Source organism: Rhinatrema bivittatum, chromosome 6 (genome assembly GCF_901001135.1).
Source record: "Rhinatrema bivittatum chromosome 6, aRhiBiv1.1, whole genome shotgun sequence".
Lineage (NCBI taxonomy): Eukaryota > Metazoa > Chordata > Amphibia > Gymnophiona > Rhinatrematidae > Rhinatrema > Rhinatrema bivittatum.
The window spans coordinates 262,993,685-263,009,682 of NC_042620.1; the positions used below are offsets into that span (position 1 = coordinate 262,993,685).

The 15,998-nt window shown below is 46.9% G+C and overlaps 1 protein-coding gene across 2 annotated transcripts in view; it reads right to left on the reverse strand.

Moving 5' to 3' along the window:
• The window catches only part of LOC115094226, a 39,924-nt gene that overhangs the window by 10,740 nt on the left and 13,186 nt on the right, over window positions 1-15,998 (reverse strand). For both annotated transcript variants that reach the window (XM_029607053.1, XM_029607052.1), the window contains exons 4-7: window positions 15,934-15,988; window positions 3,891-4,031; window positions 3,092-3,252; window positions 2,655-2,753 (exon numbers count right to left, since the gene is read on the reverse strand). In XM_029607053.1, the coding sequence (XP_029462913.1) occupies window positions 2,655-2,753; window positions 3,092-3,252; window positions 3,891-4,031; window positions 15,934-15,988 (456 nt within the window). The remainder of the gene's footprint in view (window positions 1-2,654; window positions 2,754-3,091; window positions 3,253-3,890; window positions 4,032-15,933; window positions 15,989-15,998) is intronic.

Consider the following 15,998-nt stretch of genomic DNA (forward strand, 5'->3'; position numbering starts at 1 on the left):
CCTACCTTCCTCGTTTTTCGTTTCTATATTCATTTTCGTTATTTGACTTAAGATATTTTAATTATTTCCTGTTACAACCTGTTCCATGACCTGCTATATGCATATACTTTCGTTTCACAACTTGTTCTATGTATAATTGTTTTGTTTCAATGTAAACCGGGATGAAGGCTTGTGCTAAACCTCAGTATATAAAAGCTACAAATAAATAAATAAATAAATAAAAGGGAGCACACTAAGCTGGGTCTTAGAGGAAACGTCAGCAGACCAATTGCATAACAGAAGCCTCCTGGCCAACACCAGTTTTGGAGGAGGTACAAAGGAAGTCATTTACGGCGTCTGCTCCATAGGCCACCGCTGCCTCTAAGTGCTCTGCCTGTGCCACCTCTTGAGGTGGGAGGTCCTTGGTACTCAGCAACTGCTGCACCCACCTCAGGCTGGCTAAGCATGAAACTGCTACAGACTGCCGCCTGAATTCCAAGAGCGGAAACTTCAAAGATAAGCTTGAGATGAAACTCGAGTTTTCTGTCCTGGAGATCTTTCAGGGCCATCACTCTGGCTACCAGGATGGTGGTTCTCTTGGTGACAGCTAACACTGAAGTGTCCACCTTAGGCACCTTCAATAGCGCCAGAATCTCCTCAGGCAAAGGATAGAGCTTATCCAGAGCCCTGTCGTCTCTGAGGCCCGTCTTCAGAGTGTCCCACTCCCGGACCATGAGCTGCTAAACCATCCTATAAAAAGGGAATGTTTTGGCCAGACCTTGCAACCCTGCCATGACTGGATCCACCATGTCCAGGGCCAGGTCATCCTAAGGAACATCTATGCCTAGTTCCGCCAGAACATGTGGGAATCAGGAGAGAGCGCTCATCCCTCTGAAACAGCCGAACTACCTTTGGATCGTCCCCGACTAAAGATAGAGCCTTCTCCGATCCTCCTTTTGATCCGCCCCAGGAAAAGGAGGGATCATCCCCCAAAGGTCCTGCGAGGACGGACTCCACTGATGGGGGATCAGTTGAGGAGCCTCTGACCTTCCAGATTCGAGTGGCCCCCTGTGGCTCTGGGTGCTTAGGCACCTTCTTGGGCAGCCCCTCGCCCAGCCTGTGCTGAAAAGAACCTACTTGCTGGGATTGCGTGGTCATATAGCTTTGTGCATTAACAGCACAAAGTCAGCGGTATACCCTGCCGGACTCTTCAACTCCCTCCCCGGGGGTCCACATCCTCCTCAGAGAGCTTGTGCAGTGAATTCTGGGGGCCCAGGACTCAAGTTGGCTGGTGACAGATCAGGGGGGAGGTCCTCCCCCCCTCCCAATCTTCCCTTTGTAGCTGAGAATGCTTGCAAAATGGCCACCGTTCCCACGCTTAGCGGGAATGGGTCGGCCTTGCTCTGTCAACGCGGGCCTCTTGCTGCTGCCGACATTCCTGACAAGCCCTCCCCACTGGGGAGGCAACGAGAACAGAGGTCCGTGCGGGAGAGCCAAGTAGCTGGCTCCCCACAGGCTGAGCAATAAAGATCATAAGGCATTGTCCGTGAGCAGAGGAGCGTGTGCGATTGGCACCGAAAATAAACAGAAAGAAGCGGGACCCAGGAGCTCGAAAATGCGATCCCCTCTGGGCGCCCTGACACCGGCTCCCTGTGCCGGGAGTGCTGCCATGTGGCGAGGCTGCAGGAGCCGGTCAGTGGCTGTTACCATTTTTTCTTTTTTAAAAATGAGATTACCAGGAAGGAGGGCAAGGCTTCTCTGGATCTGCGCTGGAGGGGGAGAGATTTGGACCACCGGCTGTCAGCCCCAGCGCCCACAAACTGGAGCAGAACAGGGTTCCCACCCAGGATCCTAGAGTACCTGCTACCCGGGGGGGATGGTCCCACTAGGACCTGACAACCTGGGAGGTCTGGTAGAAGATTTCTTGTCCTGCTTGACTTATCTTCTCCTGACTATTGATTTGTATATTTTTTTTTTTTTTTTTTAAACCCTAAGGTTGTGTCAAGACTGCAGGTTTTGCACCACCTCCATCTGCTGAAGATATGCAGGTGGCACACTGGCTAAAGAGGGGGTGCTCTCGTAGTTTCTCTCTGTCTCCATCTGCTGGAAGGGAGGCAAAACCCAGGAGTCTGGACTGATCTGAGTTCATACAGGGAACTACCGTTTGATTGACATGGAACGAAGATACCACCTTCGTCAAAAAGGAGGGAACTGTTCGCAACGTAACCCCATCATTGGAAATACGCAAAAAGGGGCCTCTGCACGACAGAGCCTGCAACTCCGAAATCTGCCTGGCCAAACAAATCGCCACCAGAAAAACTGTCTTTAAGGTCAGATCCTTCAAAGCTGCCCTTTGCAAGAGCTCAAAGGGGACACAATTTCCATATTGGCAGGCACAAATGCTTCACTCCTTTCAGAAAAACGCACCACTACCAACTGGTGGCGACAGAGAAATACTGAGGGACTGCAGGTGGCACTCTCGGTTATGTAGCAGTGCCTCACGGTTTTATTCTCTGCCTCCATTTGCTGGCAGGGATGCATTAACCCGCTCGTCTGGCTGATCTGGGTAGGTACAGGAAAGCCTCGCTGGTTGAAGTAGGAGACTGACAGAGGAGCGTAAGGGATCTGCACGGTTCATGGGCAGGAGGGGGACCCCCTATGAAGGAGTCACTGACCTTGCTGGGGTTCGGGATGTAGATTGTTGGCATGTCAAAGCCGCATTTGTTGAGTCCAGGTCTCTTGCAAAGCTCCTGCACAATCTGCATCAGCACCCTCTGAGAAGGGGGAAGGACAGTCACAGAGAGACTAACACGCCCTTTCAAAAAGTCTCCTCACCCCTCTCCAGAATCCTCCATCACAGGGCTGTAATCTCAGATCTAATACCCATACCTTTCATGGCTGCAACAGCACCTGAGCCCCTTACACCCAACTGCCAGCTCTTCTCTTGCATCCCCTCTTCATCCCCCAGCTATGTCCCACTTCTTACCTGTCTCTTGATAACCACTTCCCCTATTCTCCCCCCCCCCCAGTTAACCCTCTATGGCTCTCAGTCACACTCCTCTTCCCCCCAAACACACACTCCTGTCACCTTTGGTGATCCCTGCCCTAGTACCTGTCGGTCACTCTCTGTTCCTGCCTCATCGGCTTTGCTTAGGTAGAAGCGCAGTTTGTCCCCATGCTGCTCATTCAGCCTCTCCACAATGTTCAAGGTTCGTTTGCAAAGAGCCTGCCCCATCGGGTCGAAGAACACGAAGATCAAATCGCAGAGCTCTCCTGAGAGAGAGGAGGAGGAGGAGATGATATCACAGCAGTCACAAAGCCATATTAAACCAAACATAGGGGGGGGGGGGGGGGGGGGGAGGCAAACTTAATAAATTGATTTGGCAACATATAATTTGTTATGGCAATAACATTTCTTTGCTTTTCAGAAAGAGAGACAGAGACGATGGCACGGCTCCAGAGGGAACAGGAAAAGAGAGGGAGGGGGAGGGAGAGAGAGGAGTGGGAAAGAAGAGACCCTTCAACCTCTAACTAATTTTAACCATTGTCTTACCATATGAAACTCCCCAAGTCCCTTGTCCTGTAGGTTTGTATTGTAAGTTCTACTATGCGTTGTTTGTACAGCACTGCGAATGTCGAGTAGTGCTATAGAAATGTTAAGTGGTGGTAGTGGTAGCAGCATAAATCACACACCGAGCTCCCTTCCCATCATCCTTTCAAAGAGTTCTGAAAAACCAACCTATAAAGCTGGGGTCTTGGACTTCTCTCAGCCTTTTCCATGGGTGAGAGTCACGCCCTGAGCTGGATGATGATGATTCCCTCCCCAGTACTTCCTTGGGGAGAAAGCATTAACACTCCCTGCAGGAATGGGTTTCCCCAGGCCTCCCAACCCCTATGAAGGAGTCACTCACCAAGCCAGAGCAGGGCTTTGTCCACATCAAAAGGGTACTTCATGTCTCCATCCACCAAGCCCGGAGTGTCCACAAAGGTCACCAGGCTGAACTTTTTCTGCTTAGAGGTAGAGATCTCAGTATTCAGGTATTCAGACACACCTAGAACGCGGATGGGGAGGAATAAACACCCCACAATTCATACAGTATATGACCATCATCGTACAAGAGGAATTACAAAAGGAAAACTCCAGGGGACAGACAGGCGCAAAAGATATTATTAGAGATTTTAGTTAAGGTGAATACCATCCAATGGAAGAGGGTTTAGATTCTGGGGAACAGGAGGGCCAGTATGCCAACAGAGGTTTGGTGGCCACAACAACTCCCAAAGTGCACCAAGGATCCTTGTTTTTGAGGCCTCACTCCTTGCCACCACGCAGAGCATCTGTCTGCTAGCTCCCTGCAGCTCTCTGTGGGAGCTGGGTGCGGTGCCCATACTCCTGGTACTGTTCTCAGCACAGGTGGAGAGGAACTGTGCGGCTCCAAGTCACTGAGAGATGAGGTAACAGCGGTGCAGGGAGCTGGACAGAAATGTTCAGGAGCAGGGCTAGGAGAGTGGGGGGTCCGAGGGGCAGGCCTGAAGTGGGAGCAGCTGTAACAGGCTGGTCTCAACAGCAGGAACAGAAAAGCAAACAAAATGAGTAAGAAAGGACAGAGTGTGGTGAGGATGCACTGGTGGAGGGGAAAGAGCGATGAGGTCTCAGGGAAGAATGTTAAAAAAATAATAATAAAAAAAAAAAGACAGGACAGAATTTGGAGGTTTTCTATTTTCCTGTGGTTTTTTTTTTTAAACTTTAATGAACTATGAACAGTATTTTAAGAAAAGCAAGGATCATATAATCATCCAATTAATCAGGTTCAGTTATTTTCATCAGTTTATTCCCTACCCCCAGCCCTCAAACACCCTTATCAAACCTCCCTATACACAACAAAAACCCAAAGGAGTTCATAGGAAACAAAACACACACAAATACAATTTATCTGTTTATCATTAAAAAAAAGGAGAAGAATCAGTGGAAACAAATGACTCTTCCACCAATTTTTCTCCTGTTTTTGTTCATTATAATAAACACTGAAAATTCCAGGGGAAACTAAAATAACTGAAAACAAAGGTCCCTAAAAATCTCACACCATTGGTGAAAAGGCTTCCACATGGCAGAAAATTTGCCTATAGAATCATTCACCACAGCAGTTAATTTACTCAGAAAATAAGCCTTCCATAGCCGATGCTGCAGCCAAGCCAAATTCAGCAGGAGTTATCCACTGGCAAAGTGTGCAACTTTGCACCTTCCAGCAATAATCACATTAGAAATAAGAATCACAGAATACTTGGATCAGGAAGGCCTAACAATAACATTTTAGGATCCTTAAGTGCTTTACAATGTGTTATTTCATAAACCATAGTTGTCACCTTGTCCCAATATTCCTGAATCTCAGGACAATCCCACACCAGATATAGCAAAAAGAACCCCTGCTCCCTTCCCCCACCACATACACACATTTCCTGCAGTAGGTAATCGGATACCACCTAAGCCAAAGCTTATTACCATTTTCAACAATAAGAGTAGAGAGTCAACATTTGAGTCTAGAAAAACAGGATACCCATAGATCATCATACAATGTCCCAAGCTATAACACATTTACATGTTGATTCTAGTTCCCCATTTATTAGAGATTATTCCTTTAGATGCCCCAGCTTTATCACATATTCTTTCAAATAATGATTTCCCCCTTCAGTAAGTCACCTGCATATCATTAGTAAAATGTCTCACCTCTAAGTAGGGGAACCTAATCCTTCCCTGTTAGAGGATACTTCTCAGCCAAGACCTCAAAGGAGACCGTTATTTCCCCATTCCCAAAAATAACCTAACTGATTTAGCCCAAGAATATCCACATCCTAAACCCACAGGATTGCAAACCCGACATAAAATGTTTATTACACCCAACTGGAGTTAGCAATGAATACTGTTTGCTACCAATTAGTTGTGATTTCCACTCAAAGCAAAAGCAGTACAAGGACAGCTTATAGTATGGGGAATACATGCTTGCTTGGGTGTCCAAAAATAAGCCTTTAGTGGAGTGGATTCCAAAAAAATATTGCTCCACTTGAACCCAATGCTTAAATTTGGTCCTCCTATGCCAATTAGTGAGAGCCCATACCTGCGAAGCTAGGTAGTACTCTAAGGTTAGAAACCCCCCAGTCCCTCAGCTATCCTAGCTTGATAAAGGACAGATGACTCACCCTAGGGGGCTTTCATCTCCAGATAAAAATCTAAGATCTCCTTCTGCAATGCCTTAAGGGTTCTGCCTGCAATTTTGATTAGCAATATTTGAAAAAGATAACCCACCCGGCATAACCAGGTTATTTTAATCACGGCTATTCTCCCTAAACATGAAAGCTGAAATTGGGACCATACCTCCAACCTTTGAGAAAGACTAGTAAATTACTGGGAGATAATTGAACTGGAAAAGTTTATCCTCAGTTTGAAACCCCAAGTACTTTAGCCCATTTAAAAAGAATATTGCGGCTTCAAAGACTGTGCCAATGGGATTGAAAGATTAATATTTAAGATCTCTGACTTATCCATATTCATTTTGAATCCCAAGACTTTCCCAAAATCCTGAATTTTATTTTAGGAAAGCCACAAGCAAAATCTTCAGCTTAAAGCGAACGCAAGATTGCGGACTAAGATCTTGTATTCGGCCAAACCCGCCCTAATGCCCCTTTTATCAGGCACATTCCTTACCCTCTCCACAAAAAGTTCCATTAGTAACGTGAAGAGAAGAAGAAACAGACACCCCTGCTGAGAACCTGTCTGAATCACCACCTTTAACCTGAACACTTGCCACCGGTGGGAGATAAATACTTTTTATGGATCCAGGTTAGAAAATTAAAACCCACACCTAAATTCTCCAAAACTATGAACATGAACTGCCAGTGAATTCTATCAAACACTTTCTCAGCATCAACATAGGACCTCCCATACTGGGTCAGACCGAGGGTCCATCAAGCCCAGCATCCTGTGTCCAACTGTGGCCGATCCAGGCTACAAGTACCTGGCAAGGTCCCAAACGTTAAATAAATCCCATGCTACTAATGCCGGCAACAACCAAGAAAAGCAGCGCAGGGATAGCCCTCCTTTTAGTAAATCAAACCAGGTTCAATAATCGTCCTATATTATCAGCCGCTTGTCTTCCAAATAAAAAACCCGACTGGTGCTCATGCACTAAAATCAGGCACCAGTGCCCCAAGAAGTTTAGCCAGTAGCTTAATGTCCAAAAAGGCCCACAAAGTTATTTTTCCCATCCTTAGGTAAAACCGTAATGCCCACCATATTCAGAGAGAGTGGTAAAGCACCTTCACCTAGTAAAGCATTGAACACCAAACTAAGGGGCCCACCAACACTTCTCAAAATGTTTTATACAATCTGAACCTAACCTAAAACCGTTTGTACATCAAGACCAGATGTGTTATTTTGCATTTTGAATCTTTTATATTGTTTCAACTGTTTTGCATCTGGCAACGTATCGCTTTTAATTCAATAAAAATTAAAAAAAGAAAATTTATTTTATTTATTTATTTATTTTTAATTTTTATATACCGAGGTTCTTATAGAGACTATAAATCACTCCGGTTTACATATAACGATAAACTGCCCAACAGAGATAAGGGGGCTTTACATAGAACAGTGGTACATATGGAACATTATAACTGGATGACAATTTAACATAATGATAATAAATAATATAGAATAGTTTTACTTGTAATTAATAAAATTATGTAATATAAACTGTATAATTTAAATATTTAACTTGGATATAGTGACATATTAACCATGCCAAATATAAATAATAAGATAAAATGAATTTTGAACTTAGAAATTGTAGTCCAGTTGCAGAGGAAAATATAAATAAGATTAATTTTTAGAACTCAAAGATTGTTGTCCAGTTGCAGAGACCTGAAGGTAGGACTTGGTATGGTGACCATAATTAGGGGATACTTCTTATTTGGAAGACTTTCCGTCTTGGCAGAAAAACCACTGAGCCCCAAAGGCTTGCCAGATTTTAGCTCACATATGGCCTATGATGCTTCTCATTTAGTCATTTCTTTGTTCATCCTCTCCTGCACTAATAGATATTTGGTTTAGTGTTATACTATCCAAATATGAATCAATATCCTCCTCAGAAACATCAATATCAGATTTATATAAATCACCGAAGAACAAATCTGTTACAAATTGCTGTCTCCCAAAAGCATATTCCCACCTCCGTTTTAGTTTGTGTAACATGATTTGTTTTTAAGTTTTAAAGCTAACAATCTGCTCACCTTATTGCCATATTCAAAGTATTGTTGTTGCGTCACATGTAGGTAATGGTAATGTCCTCGACAAAGTGCACATAACATAGTAAGGACAGCAGATAAAGACCAAATGATCCAACCAGTCTGCCCACCAAGTGGCCCATGATAGCAGCTGCAGCACTGTGCAGGTTACCATGCCATACAGGTTACCTGCATGTGTTCTGTTAATTTAGTCCAGCAGCTGCTCAGTATTCACATACACAACTGAGATTAACTTCCTTGACGCCAACTCATCCTGTTTACTGTCACCGTGGAGAACAAACAGGCGGTCAGTGTTCTTGAGAGGTTTAGAAACCTCCAACTACCTCAACAGTTGCCTCTTTGACAACCAAGTCCACAACCAAGGATATTCCTTCACATCTATTTTTCTCTCCCTGTCCAGCATTGGCAGGGAAATTGAATGATCCAAGCCAAAAAGTCAGACCATTTTTGGCAAAAGCGACGGAACAGAACGAAGCTGGACTGCCCCTCAGGAACGGTCTCCAGCCAAAGAGCCTGCAGCACAAAACTCCATGCGTGGAACAAATTGCCATGATAACACCATCCTTAAAAACTCAGTAACCTCAAGGAGAGGTGACATAGCGGTCGAAAAGAGAAACTTGCCCAAAAGTTCTAGAACCAGATTAAGGTTCCATAAGAGCACTAGCAACCGTAAGGGAGAACAATGATGCTTCATCCCCTTCAAAAACCAGACCACATCGGAAAGGACTGACAAGGGTCTACCATTCACCTGACCCTGGAACCAGGCAAGATCTACCTCCTGCACCTTCAAGGAGTTAAGGGCCAAGCCTCCAGGGTAGCTACCATCAAAACTAGTAGTTGTAGGTAAGACCACACCGTCGGGAGGAATATCTTTGTCAATAGTCACACCTACTCCAGCAGTTTCTGAATTAAGATTAAACTTTGAAATTGTATCGGTCAAACAATGGCTCAGCCACAGCTACCACCTGGCTATCCCCAAAGCCATTCCTCCAGCAGAGGTACGAACCAGGTCCAGCCTGCATCTGCCAAAAAGCTATTCAAACCAGACTCATCAATTTCCTGAGATCGGAACAGACACAAGTGAGCCACCAGGGAGCAGCAAGAAGCTATCTGCATCCTTCAATGCCCCTCCCTTTCCCACAGGAACGATCGTCTGCTTGGTGACAGAACCCACCAGCGCATTCCCATTTTAGAAAAAAAAACGCAACTTCTCTCTCTCGCTGCTGGATCCAGGGGGGGGGGGGGGGGGGGGTACAGCACTGTCGAGGCTTGTCCCTTTCTAAACTCAGCTTCCAGAGCGTCCCATTCAAGAACATGAGGCCTTGAAAGGCATCCATAGTGGGGAAGTAACTTCTTTGGCTCATAAATGGAAGCAACATCCAGGACTCCCAACATCTTCAGTGTCAGGGTGAGAAGAGCCAGCAACTTATCTCTATGATAGAACACTCTATATGACAGAACACGCTATATCTCTACCCACCCTGTGACGAATCCCTGAAATTTGTGTAATATTTTCACTGAATAACTTTGTATTATTTGCTGCTATTTTCCCACATGATCTGACACTCTTCAAGTCATGTATCTCACTCTTTACCTTCGAACTTTATGTAAATATCATGCTTACTCAGATTTTAATCAGTGTTATTACTCTATGCCATTGATCTTGTGATTTCATATGCTGTAGCTAATTGTTACTGTTCCTTTCTTCATATAGTTATTTGTTCTATTGTTCCATGTAAAGGCTATGCCTAAAAGTTCCAAGTTATTTGTAAACCGATACGATGTGCAAACGGATGTCAGTATATAAAAAAATTCTAAATAAATAAAGGATCACTTTCATCATCTGTGCCACCTGGGTCCCCATCAGTGATCCACAACAGGCTGAGGTGTATTCCAACGCTTACCCACGGCACAAGACCTGCAGGATTCTGCAGCCTGCAATCCTAAATTATTATTTTTAGGTTGGCTGGCTCTGCCGAACGTACCTGTAGAAGGGACGGTGGCCCTTGAAGCAATTCCACCCATGAAGGGCAGAAGGATCCATACCAAAACCAGAGGGCGCTGGAGTGGCACTCACAGAGTTGTCCTCCCTGCTGAAATCCAGTTAGGGGGCCTCAAAACCAAGCGAAAACTCTGACAGATCTCCTTCCAGACCCATTCCTGCATCCTGCTGGGAAGGACCAGGCGCAGCAAAAACCAGTGAGAGACAACTCTCCCTGAGACTGACCAGCACTGACCAGATTAGAGGGAACCCCAGGCTGCAAAGCAGCAGGATAAATCGCATATATTGCAGCAGTGTAAATCGCAAGGCGCTTAGGCTTCTTTGCTACTGGCACCATGGATACACCAAGTGACTGACAATTGTGCATCCAACTGTGCATCTGTACAAGACAAACCTGTACAGTATGCCCAAATTTAGGAGGTCCAAAAAGTTTTTTAGGACGCCCAAGTACGGGACGCTTACATGTATAAGCACGTACTTCAGATGCTCCAAACTTGTACACCCAACCACATGGCCCAGACAGATGCCCATCCTGGACCCACAGGCATGAATCGACGTCAGGCACTGTCGCGGCAGACCTATGCAGAAAAAAAGCACGCAAATGCCACCGCAGCCTACCACTTGGCAAGTTAGAAATCCTGAGAGCAGGGCATAGTCCAAACGACCGCTCTATCCGCCAAAACTGACAACTCCACATCCCTCCAGGGAGGCGGAGGCAAACGTCGGATTGGCCCACCGAGGCTCAGAGACCAGAATAGGAGAGAGGGCAGAGGAATCCCTAACATTATCTTTCTCATTTCCTTCTTCTCTTCTTTTTTTTTTTTTTTTTTTAACTACTTATCTGAACTCAGCTCATCCCGGCTGAGAACAGAGTCAGTTTCCGGCTGTGGGGGGAGAGGGCTAATGCCTTCACCACCGCACTTGGCTTCCTGCACCCACTAGGCCAGAGCTTTCCAAACTGTGTGTCGGGACACGTTAGTGTGTCGCCTGCAGTGTGCAGGTGTGTCGCGCAAGCCCGGTCAACTCTGACGCAAGTTTGGGCTTTTTTTTTTCTAGAGATTCACTTTTTTTTTCAGTTTATGGGTTGCTTATTATTGGGTGATTTTTGCTGTCAATCGCGTTTTTTTGGAGGGCTTGGTGGGTGGAACGAGCCCAGCCATCCTTGCATTGGCTGCTGCTGCTGATGAGGCCTGGCCATGAGGAGTACTGACTGCAAGCAGCAGTGTCTGGTGATCATGGAAGGGAGTGAAGCACTTAACTGGCAACAATCAAAAAGACGAGGTACATGAGTGTGGGGGGCCAGACATGTGCTGGGGAGAGAGAGATGAGTGAGTGGGGGGCAAACGTGCTGGGGGGACAGACATGTGCTTGAGGGGGAGAGATATGAGTGTGTGGGGGCCAGACATGTGCTGGGGGGAGGAGAGAGATGAGTGTGTGGGGGACAGACAATTTGTTTTATTATTGTTTCTCATAAATTATAACAATAACATGAATCTTGGAATATATATTTTTAATATAAATTTAAGGTTTTCATGAGATAGGTTGTGTCATGAAACATTTTATTATGTATATATTTAAGGAAACATACATAAATTGTCGAAATATGTTTTGTTCGTTTAACCTTTAACCTCTGGTTTACTAGTAGACTGAATTACTGTGTCCCGAAATTATGTTTGTCTAAAAAGTGTGTCACCAACATGAAAAGTTTGGAAAGCTCTGCAGTAGGCTTTCAGCTGTTCTCTCCTGGCAGCTAAGTCCACGCCAAAAAACCGATTACCAGACCAAGGCACTCGACTGAGGGAGGGACCATAAGGTATCACCTCAGAAGAAGCGATGTGTTACTCTCCTCCTCTCTCCTTTTTATTTAATTTTTTTTCCCCAAGCAATCCCTTGTAGGTAAATGCACATCCACCATCTGCTGGAGACAGAGAATACTGGCAGGCTGATGTCAGTGCTGGGGGGAGGGGGGGCGTACATATACCGTGACATCAGCTTTGCTCCGTCTCCATCTGCTGGTAGGAGGTGCATAACCCACTGGTGGATTATCCTGTCTGAATGCTAAGAAAGATGCTCTTTAAAACCTGAAAGCAAGATCTGTTTTCATGGTGAAACGACATCTCGGCAATCACCAATGCAAAAAGTGGAATCACTAACTAAAGCAGATTACAGAGATTTTTCTCCTGTGCAGTCCAACACCATGCTCTTCAGGCTGCCAGCTGGAACGCCTTTCCCCGAGTAAGAGAACTGTTTCAGATCTACAGTCTTGCGTTTTGTGAACATGGATGGGTTCAAGTACCATAAGGGAATGGCTGATTCCAGTCCCAAACACATTGACCTACAATTTGCAGGACTCCAGCGAAGTCCCAGACACCAGGCCTTGTCTGATACAGTGCAGATCACATCCCTAGATTAATGGGTGATTTATCTCCGAGACAGTAGCCGCTTTGCTTGTGATGTGCACAGACTAGCTTTGTGGCAGTTATCCTCTCCTGAAACTCCAACACAGACATTTTCCTCCCTTCCCACCCAGCATAAAATAAAAGTCTGAAAGACATGCTGTGCCCTGTGCTCTTCTACAGACTGGATGGCTTTATGTAAGGGATGTGCTAGACTGTATTATTATTATTCCTATTTGAGATTGACATATATAACCACATAGAATATATATTCATTGTCCTGGGATCTACTGTCGTGCTGCATTGACGTACAAGTACAAGTGTGATGTGTCTAGTGTACCGTATCCTGTCAAAGGGAGTCAGTCCTGAGGCTGCAGAACACAACACCTATTTTGACCGCCCGTAGGGAAAAACCCACACTCGTACACACCCTGGCAGCAGAGGGCAACTGGAACCCTCCGCTACGAAAACACACTGACCCATCAACGAATGGCGGCCCTCGTGCCAGAGCCAGAGACTACATGCCGCCTCACAACCAAGCAGAGAGTGACACCTCCCCCACTAGTGCCTTTCAGCACTATGCGGTGCGGACTGATGCGGAGGCTAAGACCATAGGAAAGATGACCGAATCCTAGTATGGCTATGGACTGCACAGACAGGGAGAATGCTGCCTGCCAGCATCCGAGGCACTTGGAACAGATGCCTTAACTTTCCCAACTACGCAAGCCGTGCATTGATGTCACAGCAAATCCAGCGGAGCGGAGAGAACAGTGAGACGATGGCGTCCCCAGCGCCACTGGTGCTCTGGGTAAGGCAAGGTGGAGGATGGCGGTCTATGGCATCACCCCCTCCAGTACCTGGTAACGCATCGAGAGGCGGGCCCTCAAAACTGCATTGGAACCGGTTCATCTGCGAGTCCCACAGGGAATGACAGCAGCAAAGTCCCCAGCGATCGCGGGTGCTTATGGATTACTGCGGCCATGTTTTGCAATCTCCAACTGCAGCCACTAGTGCCCACAGGGCCTTCACGCTCACCAATGTCTCTGCACCCAGGGCCTTGACTGTGCTAAAACGAACTATAATCGGTTCAACGGTATATAGAGCTATCCCTGGTGCCACAGGTGCCCATGGACGTCGACCGCCTGTGGTCCCTGACAGGGACCTGGCCTGAAGGTATTGACCAAGGAAGCCATGAGCGTCTGCAAGGAGAGGCCCTGCAGCCCACCCACAGGTCAGATGCCAAAAAGAACCAGCGACCGCCAGTGCCAATGGCAATTCCCCGCGGTTCACTTATTTTTCCAGGGCTGTCGATGCCGTGAGCTCAATGGCCTTGCAAGCATTAGGGCTCATGAGAGCCTTGCTAGCACTGATAAAACATGGATGGTGAGTGCATCCCAGCAGGGCCTCCAATGCTGGGATCATCTGCTGAAGACACAGCTCTGAACTTCTCAGTACTCTGGAGTGGACACCACCCAGGAGCCCTGAGAACACCAGACCACTGCGGACAAATGCACCAGTGTGCCTCGAGTAAATGGCTGCCCCTGCGCTTGATCCATAAGAAGCCAAAACCCTTGCCACCCCAGGGCTGCAGGGTCACGTGGGGGCTTCAGAGAGCCCCGGTGGACGATGGCCTCGGGGCAGCAAGGTTGCTCAATGGCAAACCCGGTACCTGGTCAGCGGAGCTTGACATAGTCAAGGCGGTAATGAGAGGCACTGGTGGTCCGAAGACCTCTATGGTGGCCCCACACTTCGATGGCATCAATGGTATTGGGGCTGCAGTGCATCGTGATGGCATTGAAGTCATGCTGGCACCAAGGTTGCGCACCTCAACAACCTACGGCCTCAAGGGTACGCACCTTGACAGCATCTAGGGCTGCCGCAGCATCGATACTACGCACCTCAACAGGACCAAGGGCCTGCCCCCGCTTCAACCTCGACAGCCCCGAGGGTGGCCATGCACGCACTTTGATGGATCAAAGGCCCTGCGGGCATCGTGGAAACGATGGTACCGTGGTCACCACAGCATAGAGGTGCAGGGAGGGCATCGAGTGCACCAAGGAATCAAGCACCGTGGCATCGGGTGCATTGAAGGAGTCGACTCCGTCCCCGCGACGTGCAACAAGACTCCAGTGCCACCAATGCAGACGGCATGGAAGACCACTACAGCATCATGGACGGTCACGCACCTAGATGGCAATGAGGGTGATCCTGGACATAGACGGTGTTAAGGATGACCATGGTACTCAAAGATGGGCCCGGTACCCGACGCAGTCCTGACATTGATGCGTCAGATGAACGGTGCGCTGGTGACAGCCATGCACGGGCAACCATTCATGTGGCACAGAGGTGCGGCAGCAGGCTGCTAGCCCAAGCTCTGCTCACCCTCTCTGCCATGGAGACCGTATTGCCAAGGCTGGCAAGCAGGAGGGGAGGCAACGTCATCCAGGGTTGCCACCCGTGGAGACTAGTTCCTTGAGATGTGGAGAGGATGAGCTCTCCCTCCCCCAGGAATGATATGGTCCTTGATCGTTCCATTGTCCGAATACATCAATGCCAATTGATTGGTGAACCGCCATGGAACTCCAGCTCAGGTAGAACTCAGGCAAGTCCCCAGGCTCAGCAGCCTACACAGATCACCGGACTGCAGAAGTCGGTCCTGTCAGCACCGGAGAAAAAGATAAAAACAGACAGAGCAAGGAGAGGACACAGAAACTACAGGAGTAATTTTTTTTTTTTTTAAAGTAACAGATTCTGCTCAGTGAAAATGGGAAAAGCCACTATGCTCCGGCAGAAAAGAAGAAAATAGTTGCAGTTCTAGGAAAAAAAAGTCACTTAAACTGAGGAGAGAGGAAAGCTGAATATCGTGACACACAGCTCCTGTGACCATATGGCTCCGTGAAAAAAAAAAAAAGACCGAGGGACTCTGCCTAGGGGGCAGGGTATTGACTACAGCTGCACATGCTCAGTAGGGAATGTTTGAAAGTTCTAGAATCTTTGAAATCAAAGTTCCGTGCCGGGCTCCATCTAATGATGTCACCCATGTGTGAGGACTGCCATCCTGCTGTCCTAGGAGAAAACATGGTATAAGCACAGAGTATCTCAAAGGGAGAAGAAAGGACTATAAAATAAACAGGAGATGTGAATGGGCAGTATGGTCTTTATCTGTTGTCATGTTCTATCCTAAAGTGACTCTGTTTTCTCTTCTCATCTCTGTTTGGTAAAAAAAAAACAAAAAACTGAACACAAAAAACCCCCAAATCTTACCTTTAAAGTTCTGTAGTGGTTTGAAGTGAGGGTACAGGTGTAGCGTGGCATTGCCCTAGCAGACA